The 25,407-nt window shown below is 44.9% G+C and overlaps 2 protein-coding genes across 3 annotated transcripts in view; one reads left to right on the forward strand and one right to left on the reverse strand.

Annotated features, from left to right (window-relative positions):
• gfra4a (GDNF family receptor alpha 4a) overlaps nt 1–9,041 on the forward strand; it is a 125,269-nt gene extending 116,228 nt beyond the window's left edge. The window contains exons 7-8 of the mRNA XM_070978466.1: nt 4,862–5,031; nt 8,436–9,041. Of these exons, the coding sequence (XP_070834567.1) occupies nt 4,862–5,031; nt 8,436–8,582 (317 nt within the window). The 3' untranslated portion in view covers nt 8,583–9,041. The remainder of the gene's footprint in view (nt 1–4,861; nt 5,032–8,435) is intronic.
• Nucleotides 9,042–23,695: 14,654 nt separating this feature from the next.
• The window catches only part of atrn (attractin), a 114,732-nt gene continuing 113,020 nt past the window's right edge, over nt 23,696–25,407 (reverse strand). For both annotated transcript variants that reach the window (XM_070979907.1, XM_070979906.1), the window contains exon 29: nt 23,696–25,294. In XM_070979907.1, coding sequence (XP_070836008.1) covers nt 25,170–25,294 — 125 coding nt within the window. In that variant the 3' untranslated portion in view covers nt 23,696–25,169. The remainder of the gene's footprint in view (nt 25,295–25,407) is intronic.

Raw genomic sequence — 25,407 nt, forward strand, 5'->3', positions numbered from 1 at the left:
CAGTGGGCCAAAACATCAGTTACTGCATGAATTTAAAGTGCAGATTAATGTGATGATTCACTACATGAGCCCTGAAATGCTAAACATAATAATGTCATAAAGTGGTTATATACAAATAGTGATTAGTGCAGCTTTAAGTGAAAGTCCTGAGGCAGCAGACCGGCCACTTTCATTGGTAAATTATTATCAAATGTTCCATTTTTTGTGTTATTGTTACTGAATTTTTTAGGGAATAAATGTAAGCAGAGGTTTGACAGTGCGGCTGCTTGCAGTGAACTTTAAGTGCATTATATTCAGTTTAATCTTTAGGTGTGTGTCAGTTTACACTCATCATTTTAGTTTGTATCTGTGAAACTGTAGCCGTCACATAAGAGCAGCGGAATAAAACGTCTGATATATTTTCCTCTAAATCGAAGTGCAGTAGGAATATAAAGTCACATAAAATGAGACACGTTCTCAGAGGAACAACATGGAAACTTGTCAGGCGCTTTCTTTTTAGCGATGACATATTTTTTTGTGCATACAGTATAAACATGAGTGATAAAGATGGATGGTGGATCCTGCCTGCTGCACCGCACCGTTCGCATTGCCTTTGAGCCTTTCCACCATCTTCGCATCAGCATCCATCAAATATGCTCCAAAAGTTTTAAACTATAACCTGGTGGAACATGGTGGAATTAAATTAGCTCTGCAAAGTGCTTTGAACTGACAGCGGAGAGATGGCTCGTGATTTCACAAAATGTTGCTGGTAGCGGCAGACAGATGACAGAACTTTAATTTTGGTGCTTTTGTTGAGCGTAATTGTTCGCTGCTGTTGCCGGGTGGCAAATCAAAATCTACTTTACATCGCCATTCTTTGGTGATTGGATGCTGTGACTCAGCTGTTGTACTGCTGAAGCCATCAGTGTTTATGTGTTCAGTCTCTTTTCCTGTAGGCTGGACTCGATGTTTACCACCCTTGACCAATGATGTCGGCCATATTCAGTAGTCATTGAATTAACTTTATTCCCAAGTATCACTGATACATGCATTTCTTTTCCATGCTGTCAATAATAGAGAAACCATGCACTGCCAAAAAAAACACGCGGGGAACGAATTCCTTTTTTACCGTTTACTGGTTCATGTAAGAAATGAGCATAAGAAAGCCTCTACGTGTGATCTGTCCACTGGAAGGGAACCACAGGAAGCACTTCATCATGTTTTCCTGCACATTGAGCCACCACAAAGGCCACTTGGTCTTATTTTCTCCACTGGAAGGGCACCCAGGGGGGCGCTTCATGTTTTCTTGCACACTGGGCCTCCATAAACAGCACTTGATCTGATAACCATAGAGAGCACTCTATGCTGTTTTCTCCACTAGAAGGGAACCACAGGGCGAACTTCATGACGTTTTCTCCACTGGAAGGGAACTAGTTTCTGCATATTGGGCCACCGTAGCAGGCACTTTATCATGTTTTATCTACCATACGGCATCAAAGACAGCAATTTCTTTCACAACTTTATTGTATAAGTCACATAATAGATGTGTCCGTAATAAAAAAGTTTTGCAGTTTATTTTGAAAAATTCTAGCCTCTAGTGCACTCACTCGTTTCTAATGATGAATTATTAGTATTTCAGAATGATATGATTCATTTCAGTGTGCTGCTTCTATTATTGCAGTTGAGGACTTTTAGCAGTTATCTATGGTTTGTGTGCGTCGAGGCTACGCTGCCCGTGACCTTATGTGAGGTGTTCATATTTTACTAAAGACAGAATCCTGCCGGGTTGAGAGGGTCTGAGAGTGTATGTCCTTGGTCTTCACTCAGTGAATGAAAGCACTGGAAATATGAAAACTATGCAGCATAATTCATAGAATTAAAATGAAATAAACCTTACTTTAAAATCAATCAATGTGCGTAAAATCAAACATTGTGTGTAACTTTCATCTGAATCATCAGGACCTTCAGCTCTACAGCTGCATCCATCTTGAGGTACAGGTGTCTCGAACAAATGAAGCCCCAAAGGATTCTGGACTTGCTGTCTGACCATCCTGTTAGCTTGACTCAGCTGATCAATGGGGTTGATTGAAGGGGTTGTTATTGTGGGATGCAGGACTCACTGAGAGCAGCAGCAGTGTGTGTTTGTGTGAAGAGAGGCACATTAAAGAACACTAATCAAGGGCTCAAAATTCTTCAAACGGCGGTTTAAATACAACATAAACAGCAAGAAGAATTATTGCAATCTGTAGTTAAAAAACATTTTCTCAATTCTCTCTCAGAAATGTCAGCTCACACACACCCACATTCGTGTTGATCAAATTAAGTGCTGAGCAGGGTCTGATTACATTTAACAAAATGCTTTGTTATTCCTTAACCTACACAGCTTAATTAGCACAGCTCACCTGTGCGCTCCCACACATCCACACAGCTACACTCCCTAAACTCACAATCACTCTCTCATTAGTGGTTTTCATACATGTTTGGGGCCGTCTCCACCACAGTGCTTTAAGTAGAAAAGTAAAGGAGAACGTCGTCCTTTTTGTTCATAAACTTAAGCTTAGCAGAATTCACAAGCTTGTTGATTGGATGCTTCTGGCTGAAATGCATGTTGGGAGTCGTAGTTAACTTTAAAAATAAAACTTTTCATGTACTTTTGGCTTTGGATCAAAGGTATTTTCTAACACAGTTGTTAATTTTTTACACTGATGATTCGACCAGCAGAATCTCAAGCCAGTCGAAACTGGAAAGGTGCTCCAATTGTGAGTCACGTAATGTTGTCTATAGTTAAAATCAATGTGGCTTTTCCTTCCAGAACCAGGGCCCCATGAGATAACTCTCGATCTTTATCAGCTGCTGTGACCGTGCTTCTCACCATCGTGGGCGTCTTCTGCCCTCCGGCTGCAGGGGGCAGTCACGAGCCCATTGGTGCTTTACACAAAGATGAGATTTACGCCTCATCGGGAGGCAAACACCTTCAGTCGACGCTCTTTCTGTCACTGTTTCACATTCTGCATTATTATTATTTGTACTACGACTCTGCTCACAGATCATTTGTTTGGTCGACATGCTGTCAGTCTCTCTGACACACACCACGCCGCTCTAACAACACTTTATTACTTCTCACGACTTCTGTCTCACATTAGCAGTTGAAAGGAGTAATAATGGTGTGTGTGAGTGTAACTTATGACTTATAAAACTTTCTTCCATTCTTTCCACAACAGCACAGCGTTAGATTTACATATAATTCTCTATATACATAAGTGAGAATGGGAGGTTGAATTTCGATCAAGGCTTCGTGTTGAAAACCAGCAGGAAGGTCAGAAGTGAGTCAAACTGACTCAGTGTCTGGGAATTGTTCAAGTCTGCCACCCCACAGCTATTTCGGTAAGCCAGTCAGCCAGCCTGCTGAATAGAAATGGACTCAAAAAAAGTAACTTGCTGTTCATTATTCATTATTGTTCATTATTTTATATTTTGACCAGAGTTCTGCTTTTGCCTTTCAAATTTGCCATTAAGTCAAGTTGCGTTATGTCTGACTTGCAGCAGCTCTTGCAGCAGATTTCTGTAATTAAAACCAAAGATTCAATGTGCCGCTGACTGAGGCTTTCCCATCATCCTTTGGCATTTTGTGTATAAGAAAGTGAATGACTGCTCACACAACACTCCTTTCTCTCTCATTGACGGCAGACGGCGTTCACCGCCGCTGACTGCAGCACTTCCTGCCTTAGGAATAACATATTTCATCTGAACTCCCAGGCATGAATAACATGTTACTCATTTTAGGCAGTTTCGTACACTGGTGGCCCAGAAAGCCAACAACATGTATAAATATGAAAAATCGGCGCTTCCATTATTCAGAAATCTGCTTTCTGTGGTTGGATGAGCGCTCGCTGCTGTCTCAGGGACAGTTAGTATTTTTTCTCTTGAAAGCCAAAGTATTTTTGGATGCACTTTTTCTTATATTTGTTGAAATTCTCTTTATAATCCCAACAGCATTAAAAAAATCAAACGCTCTGACCAAAAGCCAAAGATAAATATCCAGTATTTGTGGCTGCTGCAGGCCTGTAATAAGCCCGTCCAATGAAATGACTGGATGCCTGACCTGCCTGTCGACCTGCTTACCTGTGAGGAACGTTGCCTGTACACTGCTACAGCTATAGTTAGCTATTAGCAGAGAAAGTGCAGCCAATGCTACCCAATGCTAACATGCTAGCTTGACAGCTGTTAGTGCTAACAAATGTCGTGTTCATTGTTTACATTCATGACGATAATGTTGGGTGTTTCCTTACATGTGAATGAGGCATGAGGTGGTTGGATAGGTTAGCGCTGTGAGCGGTAGCTGCCTGCTAGCCGATTCAGACTGAAAGGTACATTTGTGACGGCAGTTTCGACGTTTCTGTGATTGTGGCATTTAAGAGTTTGAGTTTTTATGTTTGTGGATGCCTCAATTCTGTGACCGGCGAAGTGTACACACTCAAATGTTCATTTTTGCTGAATGAATGAATCAAAACATGAAGGCCTCTTGTTTGTTTCAGCACCACGTAGTGATAGCGGCTAACAGTAGGTGTGTTTTTATTGAAAAAGTCTTGCCCAATGCAGTTTGAAATTCATGTTTCAGAGAGTACAGTCACTCATTCAGTGGCCGATGACTCACTCTGAAAGGTTGAGTTGTCCTCGTGTGCCATGACCACGCTGTAATTGCAATCCCCCAGTGCATAATTATAAAGTGACCAATCATGTTACAGAGAGCCATGCGGCAGTAAAAAGCAATAGGAAGCTGGAGGTGATGTGAAAGCTGATTGTGAACTTTTTCTCGCCTTCGGATGACGAGGGCGGCTTCGTGTCCCTCTAAACGCTGACCTCTGCTGCTCTTCTCTCCTAGAAAATGCCATCCTGGCCTTTGGGAACGGATCGGATGTGAAAACGGACGCCAGCCAGCCCGGGATGCCCGGTCCGGTGACGGACAACCAGAGCCCGCACCTGGCAACCACCCCCCCGGGCGTCTCCATGGAAACAGAGCAGAACATTCTGAGAGCACAGATACCCACTCAGGTGAGACGAGATGGACGGCTGAAAATGTGATTTACAGCCTCTTCCAAACAGAGAGCCGCTAATGGAGACGGACTCACTCAGAATTGGGTCGAGGTACTGCGGATAACTGGGGGTGTGTTTGTTTTAACTGCAGGGAGCAGCAGACGGGTGGGATTTACATTATCTGCATAATTCAGGCGGCGTCAGGTGCAGAGTCAGTCAGACAAGAACTGAGATGGAGGGAACGTGTCCGTTTGCTATCATATGCACAAAATTCACTTAACAGCAGCTTATTATGTCCAGTTTCTGGGTGTGAGATGTTTGCATGCGACAGTCCAAACCACAGCTGATCAATTACGAGAAACCATCAGAGATCGACTGATAATGAATTTGTGAGTTCAATAATAGTAATAAACTTTATTTATACAGTACCGTTCCAGACAAAAACAGAACAAGAAAAAAAACTAAACACATTACAAAACACGAAGAGTAAAACCTAAAATGTCATAAAACAGATGAAACCATACATTTTAAAAATAGCTTCAATACCCAGTTATATCTTTGGACACAAACACTCAATAAAAACTGCAGTTTTTGGCCATGACGAGTCAAATGAAGGTAAGTACGAGTGAAACATGTCTGTGACGCGCTCTGTGACAGGCTGCATTCAGTGATGAAGTCAATACGTGGGTCGGGCTCCGCTGCTCGCTAAAGACAAACCCGCCGAGTGTTCGTCACGTAAAGAGCTGAAGTGAGTGAATGAAAGACGCTTTGAAACTTTCAGATTGGATGGAACTTTATTGATCCCTGAGGGATCGTTAGATCTTTGCGGCAGCGAAAGGACTCAGCACACAAAGTGGAGCATAAAACAAACAACATAATGAGAATAAAACAGTTAAGACTATTAAAGCAAGCTGCGAACAACAATGAAAACGAATGTGTGTTACATAAGTTAGTTTAAGAAAGAAAACACAGGATGAGTGCAGATAGACAGACCTGTGGAAGACACATATAATGTTATTTGCACCATGATTGCAAATGTAAACACAGACTTAATAAGAATAAACAATATGCTATGTGTAAATATAGTCTATATGAATATGCTGTATATATGTCAGCGGTCTCGGGGTGTTCTGAAAGCTTTAGTTGGCATCACAGACCTCTAAATGTGATCACAATTCAGAGCCGTTTCATCACAGTATAAACACTTTCTGTAAACAGCATTAATGTAGCCCATACAACGAAGCAGTAAAGGAAACAACTATTAAATTGTTGAACATAAATTTTAATGTGGACAGCCAGTTTTGCATTAAACATACACACAGTGAGTCTGATTTTAATAATGAGGGGAAATTATAAATAATATAATTCACTGCAGGCTAAGGAAATTTGTTCCATGCATTTGGCTCCTAATGGGAAAAAGTCTGTAGATAACATAATTGATAATCCGCCAACAGATATAAATAAACTTCACAAGCTGAATGGAGAACTAGGCCACTTACTTATTTCCAGAGGGAAAGCTTAAAAAAGGGCCAAAAGCCCAAACTCCGTCTTCTCGCCTGAGGTCCTCACAGCGATTGTTTCAACAGTCTGCATCATCCTCCGACTGCAGGAGGCTCAGTGTGACGGAGATAAACTGAAACAGGAAGTGACACCTGGCTGAAAAAAAAAAGTTTATTCCTCTTTTCTGAAAGAAGCCGCTGTTTTCCACAGTTTGCAGTCAACTCCTCGCTGCTGTGACTAGTTGCTGATAGGTTGTTTGCAGTCATGTGGTGTTAAATTCAGACGGAGGGCAGGAAGTGAAAACCGCAATGGACGAGATGGAGGAAAATTCGTACGGTGCTAGTTTAGATGACATTATGAGAGAAAGGTGCAAACAGCTTACGTTATGAAGAGGATTGATTTTTCGACTGAACTGAAAGTCTTGCTGCTACTGAGGCAGCAGATGTAGTCAGCTGCCTGCTCATTGAGACGTTGTTCTACCCGAGAAAACAAAAGAAAGCGTACAAAAGGATGGGGGTGGGTCCGTGACGTCTGCACCAAAGGGCTCCAGGATGACTGTTGTTTTGTTTTCGCGAGGGTGCGTAGCTTTTATTGTCCTGTGTATATACATACGTATGTACACACACACACACACACACACACACACACACACACACACACACACATACATACATACATACATACATACATACATACATACATACGTATGTATACACTTGTGTGTTTGTATATGTCGACATAAATTTGTATGTATATAAGGATGCATATGTACATAGATATGTATGTATGTGTGTGTGTGTAGGTGTGTACATACTGTACACACCTACATACATGCATGCATGCATGCATACATACATACATGTACACACAAATGCATATGTACACACATACATGCACATACTCATGTACAGATATGTACATACATACATATGTGCATACATGTACAGATATGCACATACACAAATACCATGTATGTGTACACATGTACATATGTACGTATGTATGTATGTATGTATGTATGTATGTATGTATGCATGTATGTATGTATGCATGTATGTATGCACATACACATATGCATACAAACATACATACATACATACATACATACATGCATACATGCATGGACACATATGTATATCCATACACACACACACATATACAAACATATGTCTACATATGCACACATACATATACACACATACATAAACATGTACGTACATACATACATACATACATATGTATACATACGCATACATATTTATGTATGTACATATGTGTACATACATAATATATGCACATATGTGTGTGTACTTATAAATGTATGTGTGTACATACATGCGTACACATACATGCTTGAACATATGTACACAAACTTACACATGTGCACATATGTACATACATATATATGTACACACGTGCACACATGTACACATATACAAACATGTGTCTACATATGTACACATACATACACATACGTATTTATGTACATATGTGTACATAAATACGTATGTGTATGCATATATGTATGTGTGTATATGTGTGTATGTATGTGTGTACATATGTATGTAAGCAGCAAATCGACATCTGATGGAGAGAGGAAGGGAATTATGGAGAGATGGAGCTCGACTGATTGAAGAGTTCGTTCGCAGTGAAAATCTTCTCTTGCTGTGAAATTGCGTCTGTCTGATAAGTGCCAATGTCCTCGCTGTCACTTGTCTCATTTCTCGACTGTGGATGTGGAAAATTTGGCCGTTACATCCATATCGCTGCTCGTGAAACTTCTCCTCCTGGATCAGGTTTTTTCTTCACTGCCTGTGCTGAAACGTGTCCTGATGTCGATTCTGGAAGCAGATAATCTTTTATTATTCAAACAGGAAAAAATAAAACGGACGACTAATCGCAACACGTTTACTTTCCTTTAGGTAAACGAGAACGACAGATTGTGGGGCGACGAGGGCGACTCCACGCTTCCCTCTCCGGGCCTGTCGGACGGCGGGGCCGAGCCCCTCCGCCTCTCCCTGCTGCTGGGCCTCGGCTGGCTGCTCTCGCTGCTGCTGTCCGACCAATAAGAGGCCTCGCTCGCCTGGCCTCCACGGACAAACCTCCGGACCCGGGGCGGGGGAGGGCGGGCGTGAGAGAAAGAGCCATTTCTACGTGTCAAATGACGGTGGGGGGGGGGAGGGTTGACTCCGTCCTGCCCCGCTCCCCTCTCCCTCTCTGTCACAGAAACCACACCTAATCTCTTTTTGTGAATCATGACTCAGAGCAGATGTGTTGTGCAGCCCACGCCCTTGAGAAAGACCGCCAGAGAGGGCGCCATCACTGCACCATGGGGGGGGGGGGGGGGGAGGGAGGGGAGGGGAGGGAGGGAGGGAACCAGGAAGTACACACCTCATTTCTTGCTTCACACCTGCCCGAACACCAACTGTTACACACACTCATCTGAAAATAACGTACGAGCTGAAAAGAGCCGCTGGGTTCAGAAGGTGTACAGCGAAGAGACACTGAAGAGGCAGTGCTGGAAACTGAAAAATATTTAAAAAAAACAACAAAAAAATGAATTTTTTGTCCCTGAACATTCCTTGGTGTAAAAGAAAAATACTAAATGTTAAAGACTTTTCTCTCAGATGAACTGTGACGAAGTGTTACCACGAGATTTAAGGTGGAAGTGTGTGTTTGTCCACATGCGGCGCTCCGATCCTTCAGCTTCGCTCTTTACGTTGATGCCTCACTGTTCTTTTAATTAGCCACAATTACGCGTGTGTTAGATGGACGCACATGTTATAACCGAGTCCAATCACAATGGGGGTTCTTTGTTGTTGTGTTTTAAGCGGCGGGATGAAGAGTTTGTTTCCAAATAAAGAAAAACTGAAGCTGTTGATGAAACTTAATGTTTGGACGAGCTCGAGAAGAGCTCCCAAAGTCTGTGACAGTGTTTTCTCTTGCTAAAGAAGGACCTACGTTACTCATAAGCCTTTAACATGTTGTAATTTGTTTTCATTCGCAATCTATGAATCAGTTCGTATGAGTAGACGTCGCTTCGGAAGGGGACTCTTCATTCGTTCAGTTTTAAGTGTGAGAGTTTGTTCCTCTTCACAAATGTGTAAAAATCATCACGTGCTTTTGGTGAAGCAACAAGAGATGGACACGAGTTTCTATTTTTTAAATGTATGTGGACTTTGCTGCAGAGAAAACAGATATCTATGGATGAGTTTGTGACCAATCATGCTTTGAGGACTGGTGGAAAGCAGACAGAGCGAGGTTTGATGCATGAACGGGCGCATCGCGAGAGACGGGGATGGCGACCCGTGTTGGCCCCGCTTCCTGCTGGGACTCTTCACTCCACGCGGGACGCCGGAGGATTGACAACACAACACATGACAACAAAAGCATCCATGAAAAGTGTTGAGCCGAGAGGCCGAAGGTGGTCGTGTGCCAGTTCTCTGTAGAAACAACCATTTGTTTCCCTGCATAACTTTTACTGACAGGAAGGAAAAAGCGAGTTTGAACGAGCTTTTACCACCCTGATTCCAAAAAGCTGCGTGAAACATGAATAAAAAGTGTCTCTGAGCTCATGTAGGATTATCTTTTATCCCATCATGTGTTCACAAAGTGGTGAACCAACTGAGCCTTCGAGGATTTCATACTCAAACATGATACGATCACCTGTTTACCTGTGGAGTATTTACAAAAATCAACGAAGCTGATGGGCTCAAACATTAAATATAGCGTCTCTGTGCTGTTTTCAGTTGAGAATATGTCAAAAAGGATTAACAAATGATCACATTTAGTTTCATTTATACTTGGCGTCCCAACTCTTTTGGAATCAGGGTTCAACACATGAACGTCCGTCTTAAAGGGACAGTTCACTTGTCATGTAGACTTTTTTCGCCCAGGTTTTGAGATGCTGTCCTCTGCTGCTGCTGTCATCCAAACACAATAAAGACAAGTCAAATTTCCTTTGAACGACGTTCTAGTGATGTTACTTCTGATACCAAAGCTCCAGGCGTCTGTTAAATATGTATGGCCGTTTCCACTGAAGCGCCGCACGAGACTTTTATGGCTTTGAGAGCGTCACTTGACCGATGACGTCACTCAGGTTTTGGTTTACAGTGAATCTAAACTCCACGTCAGGAGTCGGTGTGTTATCATCTGTTTGTTTGGCCTCAACACTGACTCGCCAGTGTCCAGTCCAGAAAAAGAGCAGCATTAGCTTTCATTTGGCCAGCTTTCACCCTCCTTTTGGCTCTGTTTTGGTCTCCACCAGCTCTTGAGGGAAATATCACTTTATCAGTTAAATGCTCCACTATGTTCATCAGCCCGTCGCCAACTTTTTCAGCCGTTTGTTGTTGGGCACAGCTGCACACAGCAGCTGGAAAAAGGCACTGATGAGTGCATTGCAACAGCTTTCCGACCCATTCTGTCTTTAAAAATGGTGATTAGCGCAACTTTAAAATTGTATATTTGACGATTTGTCTGGAAGGTCTCATTTCCTTCATTACTTCTAATAAACAGTCCACAGTGCAGACTGGGAATCATCCAGACTAACTGGGACTAATGGAAACATGGTGAGGATGGCAGCAGAAGCTTTAAAAGGCAGATAGCTCCAAACCCGGGCACATTAAATCTAAACTCTCTGCACGGCTGAAAAGATCTACGTGAGAAATATGCGCATTGATTGATGGTGAACTGATCCTTTAACTTTGTTATGTGGCGTCCTGGCAGTGAGTGCGTGGAGGGACACCTCTGGTTTCCTCTGTCTCCCATCGAGATGTGACTCCGTCTGAGCTCTGTTGCCTCCTTCTGATTCGTCCTGTGATTCAGAGTCAGCACAATCTCTGACGTGACGCGTCACTTCCTGCAAATAAAGCCCACTCTGTAAATGGAGGTGAATTCTGACGAGGTGCTTCTTTCACCTGTCTGGATATTCTTTGGTCTCCTGACGACATGTGTGACCCCTGACCCTCATCCAGATTCATCAGAGTTCAGCGTCACCGCTCTGTACTCGCCCTCGAGCAGCACCGCTGGCATTAAGTCAAAAATCCATTTTCCATCACTCGCAGGGTGTGATCTGTAAAGATGTTATAGTGTATATACGTCACAGTGTATACCACACATATGATGTCTATAACATTCATACCTTGAGAAATAATAAAAAGGATTTTATCCAAAGTTTTGCTTTTGAAATGTCAGATGGAGAAAATCACTGAGAGGCTGATTCTGACATCAAAACTTTACAAAGCACAACTCTGAGCATCAGAAACTTTAATAAATGAGACCCCTGGTGTAAACAAACCAAGAGCAGACTTGTTTCTTCTGACTGACTGTTTACCTGAAGGCTGTGGTGCGTTAGTGAGGCAGAGGAGGTCGAGCGCATCCCAGCTGTGAAACCTGTGGAGCACAATGAGACACATGAGCCATAAATATACTGTAAGATGTCGCTGTCGTCACAGTTTCAGGTAAAAACATCAAAGTCGCACTAGCCTGACGTCATTTTTACGTCACTGCGCCATCGCCGCTCCTTTAGGCTCAGGCACTCATCCCTTCACAAAGCCAGACTCCAGCTGTCAGCGAGCCACCTGGGCTTCGTACACGGCGGCTGTAATTGGTCCCGGTCTCCATGTTTTGGGTCAACAGCTATGTGGGACAAACCTCCTGCTGTCCCACATACTGGAGCTGCTGGACCTGTGGCGCTGCCACCGCTGATAAAAGGCTGGAAATCTGACCGCCAGCAGGAAGCTGAGTGAGCCTGAGATCTGAAACTTTCCTCAACATGTGACATTTTTAGGTCTCCAAATTCTTCTCTCCATCAATTAAAGATTGATGGAGCTTCGCCAGCACAGAGGGGCTCCGAGGGAACTATATGCATACTGAGGACGTTTCTTTTCTGGTCCTTAATTCATCCAAAACATGTCCACGAAAAGTCAAAGTGGAAGAGATTCTCAGCAACTCTGTCCTGTCCCCTAACGCTGAAACAACGCCTACATTTGACTGTTATGAATTTACGACTTTATCACATTTCTGTGCCGTTAATGGTTTGTTTACATCAGAGTAAACGCAGGAGTAAAAGTATGAAATGAATCTCTGACATCGAGAGAAGCAAACTTTTTTCATTACTTTCCTGGTCTGAGCGCCACGGTGCCGATCCGCCGTCGACTCTGCAGCGTCCTGTCCGGCCTCCTCTGCCTTTCACTGCATTACATTCAAGGTAAAGATATCATTACACAAACAAACAGGAGCATGACTGATGCGAGCAGCTTGCTGCTTAATCATCTGTTTACACAGTCTGTTACACTGTTTTTTGTGTTGTTAGCTTCTCTTATTATTACACATTTCTGTTCTTGGCAGGAAGGGAAACAGTCTGAAAAGATGATGAAAAAGCACTCACTGGAGGTAAGGCTGCACAAGCTGTGCAACAACAACACCAATTTCCTACCAACTGCTCCGAGGAAGACGAGCTGAGGCTGCGTACGATCTGATCTGCTGCAAAAACACTGAAGAGCTGCGACTGCACAGCGAGTGTCACAGAAATGTGGGTGAGATCCTGGAATAGTCACCGAGTGTCACGGGTTAGCAGAGGGAAACACTGGCGAGTGAAGGAGCTTCCCCATCGTCATGTACTGTGGAGGGAGAAAATGGGTGAAACAGCATTTAAAACTTCAGCATCACATTAAGTCACAGAGGAGGAAGAAGCTGAGAGCTGAGCTGCACAGAAAAGCTAAAAAATCATAAAGCACTGATCAATTGATCAAACTGCTGCTGAGGAAAACAGTGACGCAGAGCGTATGAGCGGCTTATTAACAGCTTAAAATGAGAAATATTAGCATGTTTTTGCATATCCAGATTAGCTGATTTGAGTTCAGTGCTTCTCTTAAACTGGAAAATGAGCAGGATTTGACGGCCTGCTCCTTTAAGGCAGCTCTCAGCGTACCAGTCACTGACATTCATTTCGTTCATTATTCAGGCACCACAATGGGCTAATTTCTCTGAGCAGCAATCCGGAAAAAATACTAATAGCATTTTTTTTAAACTGCAGTCTGGAGGGAACTTTCACTTCTGCTACAATAAAGCCGAATGATTAGATGGAGAGTTTTAATTAAAGGCCAGTATCAAACCAAAACACTGGACTAATCTTGAGTGTTAAGCAGGATCAGAATTACTATTGACACTGGAGTTACACAATACAGTCAGACACCAATTTATTAATCTCAGCACAGATAAAGGAGGCGTTTCAAACTATTTCTATCAGTAGATAAACAGGAGGCTGGCTCTTAGTCTCCTCAACTGGCAACTCAAGATATCAAGAAAGGTATTTAAAGAGCTTCTGGGTGTTATTCATTTTCTGTCGCCTGGCCAACAGGCTGCATGTCCACCAGCACAGTGAGTCATCTCCAGTATGAACCGTCCACCATGCTCCACAGACATCAGCCGAGACCTGACTTTCTGCACCAAAACAGAGAACGAGACCTTAGAAACAGCTGCTCAAGTTCACCACGAGGTCCAACTTTCGAATTCAGCTTTTGATCGTAGTGCTCGGTCTTCCTTAGCAGGTGGAGTTTATTCTGAACGGCCAAAAACAGCAAGAAACTAAATGGACTTTGTGCTGAGATCAACAGCTATTGATGCAAATTCACTTGTAATCTGAATCGTTCAGCCAACGTGGATGAGAAATCCTTAAAGTGTTTGGAAAAAGAGCGAATCTTCAATGCTGAGCGATACCTGGACAAACTCCACCTGCTGTGGAAGCTCGAGCTGTATGAGAAGCCAAATTATTCCTCGAAAAATAACGCTGTCTTTTACATTAGAGCCATTCTGTGCATCTTCACAGATCTCGGATGATACCTGTGATTCCAGAAGACACCTGTTTCTGTATCTACAGCACATCAGCAAACAGCCAATATGGATTCACTGCAGATTATTTATGAGCGAAGCCCTTCAGAGCACCAGGCAGCGAGGGGAAAAGCATCATAAGTCAGGATGTGACAGCTCGGTATAGAGGATGAAGTGGGGGCGGATAGATCAGAGCAACTCCTCTGAGAAATGTTTACTAATTGTGATAATGTGTCTAACGCTGTCAGCGAGAAGAGAGAGAGGCAAAGAAAAAGTCTGTGACAGGAAAACACAAATGCAGCATTTCTGAGAATTACATTTCACCGTGTAACCTTTGTTCAGCAAATTAGAAATAAGACAGGGGAATTTTTTTTACCGACGTTATTGCCCCTGACAGCTCCGCTGAAAAACCGGCCGAATCCAAGCTGAGGAGGAGAGGAGAGATAATTATATTAGACTGTTTGGTGAAAGCAATAAAGACTGGATGACCTGGAAACAGGCAGACGCATGTAAAGTCTGCAAACAATTTCTGCTTACTCAGAATTAGACTGTGAGGAGGATGAGGAGGCTGAGGAGGAGGGAAGGATGGCTTCATAAACAGCCTCACCATAATGTGAAGGAGGGAAAAAAAGGAAAAAATAAGAACCTCATTATCAGCCAACTGCTACAGAGCAGCAGCGTGCAGGCTGTCAAAATGATCAGGATGGATTTAGTCAAAGACTCAGAATCAAAGGGCAGCACCTAATCATCTGTTTACACTGTGCAGGAGCTCCTGAGGAGGGGAGGGTGGGGGAGAGAGGAGGAGAAGGAGGGGGTGGAGGTGGAGGTGGAGGTGGGAGGTGGAGACAGGAGGAGAAAAAGGAGAGGAGCTGGAGGGATCAGTAAAGAAAGGAGAGCGTGGGTGAGAAAAGGAGAGAGAAAGAAAGCTGAGAACAAGAGAAGTGTACGAAAAACAGGAGAAGAGGATTCATAAGAGGAAGAAAGAAGGAAAGAAAAGGAAGGGAAGAGGAGGAAGAAAGGAAGGGAAGAGAAGAGGAGAAAGAAAGGTAACAGAAGAGGAAGAACAAAAGGAAAGAAAGAAAGAAAGAAAGAAAGAAAGAAAGAAAGAAAGAAAGAAAGAAAGAAAGGGAAAAGGAGGAAGGAACGGAAGAAAGAAAGAAACTGAAGGGAAGAGAAGAAAGAAAGAAAAGGAAGAGAAGAGGAGAAAGAAAGGTAACAGAAGAGGAAGAAAAAAAGGGAAGAAAGAAAGAAAGAAAGAAAGAAAGAAAGAAAGAAAGAAAGAAACTGAAGGGAAGAGAAGAAAGAAAGAGAAGAGGAGAAAGAAAGGTAACAGAAGAGGAAGAACAAAAGGGAAGAGAAGAAAGAAAGAAAGAAAGAAAGAAAGAAAGAAAGAAAGAAAGAAAGAAAGAAAGAAAGAAAGAAAGAAAGAAACTGAAGGGAAGAGAAGAAAGAGAGAGAAGAGGAGAAAGAAAGGTAACAGAAGAGGAAGAAAGAGAGAGAGAACGGAAAGAAAGAAAGAAAGAAAGAAAGAAAGAAAGAAAGAAAGAAAGAAAGAAAGAAAGAAAGAAAGAAAGAAAGAGAGGAGAGGGGAAAGGAGAGACAATGATGCTGATGACAGGGGAGAAAGAATAGACAGATTAACCAAACAATAAAGGAGACAAGAGGAAAAAAATGGGGAGAAAGGGACAAAGGCAAAGAGAGGAAGGAGGAAGAGTAAGTGGAGGGAAGGACTGAGCAGAAAGAGGAGAAAAGAGAGAGGTGGGAACAGAGAGGAGGAAGAGACAGAAAAGAGAAAGAGTTGGAAAGTGGAGGATGAGAAAAAAAAAACGTGGGAAGAAGAGGAGAAAAGAAGGAGAGGTGGGAGGTGGTGAGGGAAAGGAAACAGGGGAGGAAATGAGCAGTGGAAGGATGGATGGAGGAAGGAAGGCCAGAAGAAATCAGTAATAGAGGACAAAAAGAAGGATGGAGGGAGCAGAGGGGAGAGGAAAGAGTGGGTGAAAAGAAGAAGTGTAGGAGGGATAGGAGCGAGTGAAAAGGAGGAGAAGGTCTGAAAGAAATGAGGTGAGGCAGGAAGAGGAGGAGAAGAGGAGAAGAGGAAACAGGCAAGGAGGTGGAGGAAGAGGGAAAGAGAGATGATGGAGCGATGATGGAGAGACGGTGAGAGAGTTGGAGAGGGAGGAAGGAAGGAAAGAAGTAAGTGAAGATGAGGGAAGAGATAATGAGGGGCTGAAGAGAAGGAGAACAAGAGAGAAGAGGAGAAAGTGGGAAAAGAGGGAGGAAGAGGAGAAGAAAGGTTATTGGCGGAGGGAGAGGAGACAGGTGGAAGAAGAGAAAAGAAGAAGGATGAGTGAGTGTGAGAGGAGGAGAAAGCAGGAGGTAACAACGGGGGAGGAGAGAGGGAAGGAAGAGAGAGAAAAGGGTGTCAGACAGAGGAGAAATGCGAAAGTGTGAGGGGAAAAGAGAGAGAGAGAGAGAGAGAGAGAGAGAGAGAGAGAGCTCAGAGGCAAGAGAGAAAGATCAGGCGTGAATGGAGGAGAGTGGGAGAGAAACAAAAAGACACGCGGAGTGGAGGAGAAGGCGGGGGGAGAGGTGGGAGACGGAGGGATTAAAGGGAGAGAAAGAATGGAGGAGAGATGCGGGATGACTGCTGATGAATAACGGGTGGTGAGAACAGAGCAGCTCGCCGCCGCTCAGCCTCTCCCGCCGCCGCTCAGCTGCGGGGCGCGGAAACATCAACAGCGGCGGCAAAAATAGCAGCGATCATCTGACAACAGGCCCGAGGAAACGCGCGTTCACGTACAGGAAACCTCCGCGTGCTCGGCGCGTCACGGCCAAACTTTCCGTCTCTCACTTTTAATCCGGAGTGAGACCTCGTGACGTCTAAACGAGCACGCGGTTGGTTCAGGTGTCAGCGATCCTCAGAGGACGATCTCTATGCGACGTATGTGCGCGTTCCCCACACCTGCTGCTCACCTTTATGCGCGTCCCTGACGGATGAAGCGAAGGACTCTCCTCTGATGCTCTCTCAGACCATCACTGTATTTGTTGACGTCTTTTATTGTGCGCTGCCAACTTCTAAAAAAAACTCCTCGTGCTCCTGAAGTGACCTCAAACTTCTTCTCATATCGCCACAAACCAGGTTAGATCTCCTCCCTCCTCCATCACCGTCTTCTTGATGCTTTTAACGACAGATTTGAAGCCCTTGAAGCTGCCGCGCCACTTAAAATTAGAAAGAAAAAAAAAAACAATTATAAAGAGGATCATAAGGCGGAAGAAGGCGCTAAATTAAAGAGGGACTGTCAGATGGCAGGTGGTGCAAAACTAGGTTACTGCTACATAAATAGATTTTATCAGAAAAAATAAGAATTTATAACAAAGCAGTTCAGACCTCAAGGCCATTTTATTTCTCTAAGCTGATAAATTCTAACGTAAGCAACCCCAGACACTTTTAGCACCATCAATCACCTCATTAACCTCCCGTTAAAGCCCGTAGCAGCTATTTTATTGCTGCTCAGTGAGATGAATTTGCAGACTGCTTCAAAGAGGAGACGGCCAGCATGCAGGGTGGAGGTCTGCTGGAGCTGAAATGTCCTCCACAGGCACCGTGATCCAACCCAAACCTCCTTTACTTAACACTGGTTTTAATTTGGTGTCTGAGGAGAGTTTAATCACTCAATGCAATGAGGTGCATCCTCCCATTGCTTTCAAGACCCAGCAACCACAGAGTAGTCTTCCATTTTTAAGTAAAATTTTAGAAAACTTCAGTGTTTCAGTCTGGTTTTCAGGCTAAATATAGCACCAATCAATGATGTCAGGATCCATCGAGATGCCAGTAAACCTTCAGTGTTGGTGCTACTTCAGCTGAAGACACATCGAGCTGTCAGGGACTGGTTTTAACTGGTTTTCCTCTGATCTCTTTCATGTAATTAACAACAATCTCTCCAAAACCTCTAAAATAACCTGCGGGGTTCCCCAGGGATCGATTTTAGGGCCACTTGTTTTTGATCGTTGCTGTCATCAGGAGGCACAGAACCTTTTTCCATAGTTACATCGATGATAAACAACTTTGTGTGGCTGTGTCTCCTGATGAGAAAAGAACTATTGATCCCTTTAATCAATGTATTTTAGATAATTATGTGCACGTCACATAACATTTTAGAGCTCAACCAGAGATTACACCTGCTGTAAATCCTTAAACTGGTGGCTGCTCAGTTTCTGTATTGACTGTAAAATTCTTCATTTTTTAAATACATTATTATATTAAACACCAACCGTCCCTCTTCTGGTTGGCTTTTGACTAAAATCGTTAATCCATGTTTTATCCATGTGATGATTTTTTTTGTTTTGTCTTTAGTCTCCTCTTAGTCTATCCTTTAACTACTTTATTTTTTTATTATTGTTGTTGCTTTTAAATCTTTTTTATTGTATTTCATTGTCATCATTTAATCCAGTTTTTAAATCTAGTTTTTATTTCACTCTTTAATGGTCTACAGTTGTTCTCTTGTCCTCTGTGAAGCTCTTTGAAGTGCAAGAAACTGCATGAAAGGTGCTACACAAATCACATTTGATTGATTGAATAATTGATGAAGGGCAATACACTCGATATGCAGCTGAAGGAGAGAAGTTATACACACATCACGGCGGTGAAAGGCTTTCAGCAAACACTGTAAATAAAACAGAATAGACTGGCTGTCGATATCGACGCTCCCCAGAGGATGGATTTGTTTTTGGTGACCCAGCTTGACCTTTTGTTGTAGCGCCACCATCAGACCAAAATATCAACTTCTGCACAAGCGATCTGTAAATGCAATAACCAGACTGACGTCAGTTTTGTTCCCTGAGGGACGCACGAGGACTTTTTTGCTCCTCGGATTATTAATACATTCAATCTGAAATCCTCCCTGAACTCCAGCCAGCACCGACGCTTCGCACGGCGAACACTGCAGCCTCGAGGTGCCGCTGAAGGGGTTTGTTTCTGTAGTTACACCATCAAAGAAAATCTTTAAAATTTCACTGTACTTACTTGAAAGACATCTTAGCAGAAACTGCTCCTCCCCTCTGGCTCTCCAGGCACAAACAAGCTCGACAGGAGGAGCTGGAAACCGGGTGAAACGCAATCATCGAGACAAACAGCGATGGATGGATTTTCACATTTAATAATAGACAAAAATGTTCTGTCATTCTTTTATGTACATCAGTAATTACAAGTTCAGTAAGCTATTATCCTCAAGTTTTACACGTAGTTTCATCAGCTTCTAGTAATGCTTGTTCATCTTTACACTGCTGTCGTACATACAAAATATGCTATGTATTGCAGTCACATTTATAAAAGCCTGGAGAGGTTTGCCATAAATGATTTTTAAAACCATTCAACAAATGTCATTCACAATACTTTCTCATTATTTACAAAAGAACAGCGACCGCTAAATTATACATATTAACAAACTACTTCCTCAGTATATATAATGCCGCTATACAAAGAGACAAAGAAAGAAGGAGGGGAACGTTAGTTTACAGTGGCCTTATTCTGAGGCTTTAACCTGCGTATCAAAGCTTTTTAAACACGTATTAATGCTGCCAGTGTCTGAGGAATCTCTACTTGCGTGGCGAATATTAGGGAGACTTCCAGTAGCTAATCACACTTTATAAATATGTATTTGCTGTACGTCTCTATGAGTTAATACAGAGATTAATCGGCTGAAATAAGGCCACTGTAGAGCTGAAGTGTTTCCCGATAAAGTTTGAGGCTTGGAAAGCGGGGCGAGGTGGAGGGCGTGGCTCATCTCTTTGAATCGAAACAAGTCTGAGAGGCATTTCACAGGTGCGGTGGCACGATGGCAGATGGGGTTCCTACACGTTTGATCCCTCTGCAAACCTCCCGTCGGGTGTTCGGAGCAGCTCGGGGCCACTTCACACTCAGGCGGCTCCAAATGCTGCCGGGATGTAATTGTGTGGAAAATCTGAACTTTAGGACCCGAAATCCTGGAACGCAACGTCAGCACAGCGCACACAATAAAGTTCATGTTTACCAGCAGGGTTGGGCTTTGGTGCGTCAGAGCGAGGGGAGAAGCTCTAAAGGTTTCACCTCCAGCCTTCTCTGGACAGAGCGAAGGTTTGGATTGTGCTCTTAAGTTTTGATTTGCTGCTTCTCAGGTCAGAAGGCTGGGACTCTCCTCTCTGCTGACACGGACACTTCAGGAAAAAGGTGCACCTTTACAGAAAAACGGTCATTTTAACAAGCATCCACCCCCACACAGGACTTTCCAGTGATGCTGCTGATGCACTGAGCTGAACTGTGAGCAACCGCGACCGCTCGAAGCCAAACGGACAGCGAAGAACAGACTGCCAAACAAAGCTCCGCTAACTGCCTTTACCACGGCTCCTTCAAAATAAAAGCCTCCCACTGGTTTGCAGGTGGAAAACGTTTGTTTGGTTTGTTTGAGCAGTAACTTAAAGGGACTCTGTGGAGTTTCTGACCACTAGCAGAGCTGCAGATCATGTTTTTACGGTGGGTCGACAGATTCCTGCCCATGATTTCACTGATCCACAGGTGGTGGAACACAGACTGCTGGCAGGTAAACACAGATTTAAACTAAGCTGGATTTAAAATATATAAAAAGACGGTTTTGCTCATTTTTCTGTTGGACCTGGAGGTGAGAAACAGTGAACTCCAGACGCCACCTTTAACACACCCACACCACAAACACGATTAGGAACGCAGGAGTGAAAGGAAACTCCAAAGAGGTTTAGTTAAAAACAACAAAAATATTAATCACTGATGAATGATTTCATCTAGCTGATCTGTCCAGCTGGTGGTTCTTGTGGTCGGATCGACGTGGGCCCTGAAACCCCGAGAACGGAGTGTCCACAGCTGAAGTGGACTGTGGAAAAACAGCAATTAACGTGGCTGATTAGGCTTCTCACAGGATGTGCTGATAATGACTTTATATAAACGCCAAAGTTCCTCATTTCATGTGTCAATTAATTCTTAAAATCTCCAGTAATTACATTACAACAGCTGATAACGTTTGACCGGTGGTTCAAACAACCAATCAGCACAAGAGGAGTCCGACTGTTCAGCCCCATCGTTAGGAGGTCCGACCGCAAAGGGCCGAGGGAGACGTCAATCTGACGCCCACACACCTGAAAAGACGTCTGATTGATCAGCCAAAAATAAATGAAAACTCCTGTGTGGGTGGACGGGGTGGGGGAGAGAGATGTCTTCTAACCCCGTATTCCTAATGACGTCTGATGCCTTGAGACTTCGCAGGCCTGTGTAGGAACCCTGTGTGAGGCTGCTGACAGCAGATCTGGGTCAAACAGCATTTACAGATGACAGAGTTTGGTTTTCATCGCTCTGAGTCAGACCGGCCACACGGGCCGACAAAGTGAACAGTTTGTCAAAGGAGCATTAAATGAATGCGATGATAGAGGTGAAAAACAAACCTCAGACGGGCTCGTAGACGCTATCAGACCCAGGATCTGCTTGTCTGAGCGCTCGAGCGGAAACGGTTTGCGCGGCTCTGCGCAGGCCGCAGACCTTACATCTTCTTTACAAGTCCAGTGTCTCTCGATACATCATCAACATGACAGACCAGCTCTGGCGTGGTCTGACCCGTGACCTGCGCTGTCCCTGTGAACCAATGACACCCCTGTCACCCCGGGCCAGAGAGGATCTGATGGCGGCAGGCTGCCGGGACTCGCCAGGCGTGCGTGGCTGCGCAGGTGGTTTTTCATTTTACATTCATTTACAAAGGAAAAAAAAACAACACAGTCTTCATTCTTTGTGAAATCATTCCAACAGTGCATCTGAATCAGCCGTGGAACAGATTCGTGTGTGAAGAGCTTTCTGCAAAATGAGATCTCTGCTTTGTGGGAAACGAAATCAAACTCTGCGCTCATACGTTTTGTCAGTGAATTTCGTTACCGCAGAATGAAATGAGGTGATTTCTAACAGCGAGCGTCACGAACAGGTAGTGTTTTCTTTCTTAAACGGAAAGAGAGCGTCGTGGAATCAAACATGTCACCCGCTGAAGATCAAACGAAGCAGATGCTGTCTGATCCCAGAGCTGCTGCTGATGCTGCAGGCGTGCATGGACGCCACAGCGTCAGGACTGCGTCGCCATTTGATGGCGGGTCACGATCGCTCGCCTTGCCTCGCTCTCGTCTCCATCAGCTCAAAAATAAGTGATTTAAGCTGCTTAGAGATGAGAGTCAGCTAAACACGAGCGTCCCATGAATGAAGCCCAGCAGGTTTAATTCTAAAAATCAAAAAGATTTTACTGAAATCAGTGGAAGTGGTACCATTTCTGCCAAGGCTGAAGAATATTGTCGCCTAAGTTTCCCTTCAACCGTCAGCATTTTCCCATCCAGTGAGATTTTTGTGAGTGGACAGCACCTCCGTGTGACGGTCATTTACCTGCCAAACAGGTGAGCAGTGCAAACGAACATGAAGTCAAAAAAGCTTCTGCAGACCTGAGAGGAGGCAGAGGCGGCCGAGGCTCCTCGCTCTGCTTTCAGATGGACTCAAACAGTGTTGGATTCAAAGTTTTACGCACCTCAGACGGGGAGGCTTTGCACGCAGTTTGTAATCAGGCGCACAAACTGCAGAAGCCACAGAAAAAACGCAAAGCTAAAGCCAGCGTGCCGGCTGAAAGCGGCTGCTGCAGCGCAGGAAAGGGAAACAAACAACTGGAAAATAAAAAAAAAAAGAGTGAAGTGCTTTGATTCCTCAGCGCCAGCATGAACAGAGCGCACTCCTTAATGGCGTGACGCTCGCTGGGGTCAGTGAGTGGAGCTGCGAGCACATCCAGCTCTCTGTAATTACTGAATGTCAACTTTGTTCATGCTTTCTGCTCTGACCTTTTCCCAGTGCTAAAAGTGTGCCCTTTAACCAGACGGTGAGCAGCTCCAGTGTGCCGACCACATGTGAGCGCCTGGGACGAAACACGACGCCTCCCTCAGGGCAACACGTGAGTTATTAAACCGTTCTATTACTGTAGCGCTCAGAGTTAATAACTCTGAGAGGCGTGTTTTCCATATCTGCGCGTGCGTCTGCCTTCAGTCAAAGAGCTGCGACGACGACGAGCGCTGAAGGAGAAAAGGCGAGAAACAGAAACCACAACAGGCTGACTTTTCCTTCTCTTCTCGTGCGTCTTCTGTTCGTGTTTTTCACTCTCATTTTCCCGCCGGGTGACAAGAAGAAGTAACGCGTCTTTTAAAAATGGACCAGTGATTTCAGATAAGGGCAGTGGGAGGAGCAGGTGGAGCAGGTGGAGCACAAAAGCCGCTGAGAGCAGGCAGCGAGATCATTTCAAGAGGCAATTTTAAGAAAAAGCAATGTTTTTTTTTTCTAATCAATACCTGAACTCTTCCTCCCTCCTTCTGAGATGCAGTCAATTCAAAGGTCCCATTTAACAAATGAGGAAACGCGCTGACTCTCACATCGTGGCTCATGTGTGCTTCATGTTCAGACTCGCCGGCTCTGTACCGTTTAAAGGTCTGCGCTGCAGCATCAATGCGAACACAGACGTCACAGCTGCAGGGGCTAACTGAGCAGCCGTAGATAGCTCGGGGACACGGAACGATCGCCATCGAGCGGCGGGGAGGAGGGGGTTTACATTTGGGGACGAGCGGCAATTAGAGGCCATGGATTTCTGAGGCAGCGCTCACAGAGGATGCTGCGCCGCCGCCCCGGCTCCCCTCACACAGATCAGCCTAATCACTTCAGTCAATCGGCGAGTCAGGCGATCTATAGGAAGCCTGTTTCACACGAGCTCAAGGCGCGGCGCTGCCAAAGGGACAATCGTTAAACACTGGAGGCTTTTCTCGCCGCCAGCTGTTTCGCCGCTTTGCAACTGGAGGAGTAATTAGCTGGAAAAGTTTCAATTGGCGCCGGCTCACGGTCCAGCCAGCCAGCGCGGATGGGACGTCGCCGCGGTCTCGTTTTGTACTCGGCCACGCAGCCACAGAGGCCGGAGGGGCGTTTGGCTCGACGGCCAGATGGCCACCGAGACGGGCGGAGATGAAGCTGGCCACAGAGAAGACAGCGGCAGAAGACACAGAGCCGATTAGAAATGTCACACTCTTCAGAGGGCTTTGGCTGCACGGCCAGCTTCCTGCGGCGGATCCTCATTAAAGGAAGACTGAACACGCCGTTCGCTCGCTCTGAGGCTGGAGCGCGCAGGATGCCGCTGACTCCGGCCTCAGCGCTGAGCCGTGAGCACGACAGCAGGCGACAACGGGCGACAAATGGGTACAAGGGCCTGGAAAGATGGCTCTCGGAAGTGTGTGTACATGTGTGTGTGTGTGTGTGTGTGTGCGCATGCGCAGCCGAACATGTCCAGTTTGTTCCTGCCTTCAAAATAAAACAATACAAAACAAAGAACAACAATAACTTAAGGAAAAGGAGGATATAGAGGGTTGCAAAGTCTCTGGATTTTTCAAAAACTACGAGACGAGGATCTCTTCTAGCAGCAAGCCGTGGCCGCCTCGACTCCAACGAGGCGGTGTCGACAAATGTAAAATGTTTTTTTTTTTAGGGGAAAGGGTGAAGTCGGCACCCGCTCTGTCCCTCCCTCCCTCCCCTGCTCCCCCTCTTTGTGTCCAGTTTCTGTCCGTCCCCGTAGGAGGAGAGGGAGGGGAAGCCCGCCGGGGCTCCAGACCGCCGGACGACTCGGCCCCGCGCCCAAAAGTTCCAGTCCTGCGTCCTCTCCCCGCCAGAGCGGAGCTGGCGGAAGTCTCTGAAGGAGGGGGCCGAGGCGGGGGCTGATGGGAGAGAACTGGGTGGTGGGGTGGTGGAGGAGGATGGGGGGGGGGGGGCGTGGTCAGATACAGGTGGATGGCTGTGCGGTGGGCTGCTGTTTGCGGTTCCTCAGGCCTCCGGACTTCTCCTTGTAGCCCACGCACATCTGCTGGGAGACGTCCACCAGCGCGCTGGCCACCGCCAGACCTGCACACACACACACACACACACACACACACACACACACACACACACACACACACACACACACACACACACACACACACACACACACACACACACACACACACACACACACA

This window comes from Chaetodon trifascialis, chromosome 14, assembly GCF_039877785.1.
Source record: "Chaetodon trifascialis isolate fChaTrf1 chromosome 14, fChaTrf1.hap1, whole genome shotgun sequence".
Classification (NCBI taxonomy): domain Eukaryota; kingdom Metazoa; phylum Chordata; class Actinopteri; order Chaetodontiformes; family Chaetodontidae; genus Chaetodon; species Chaetodon trifascialis.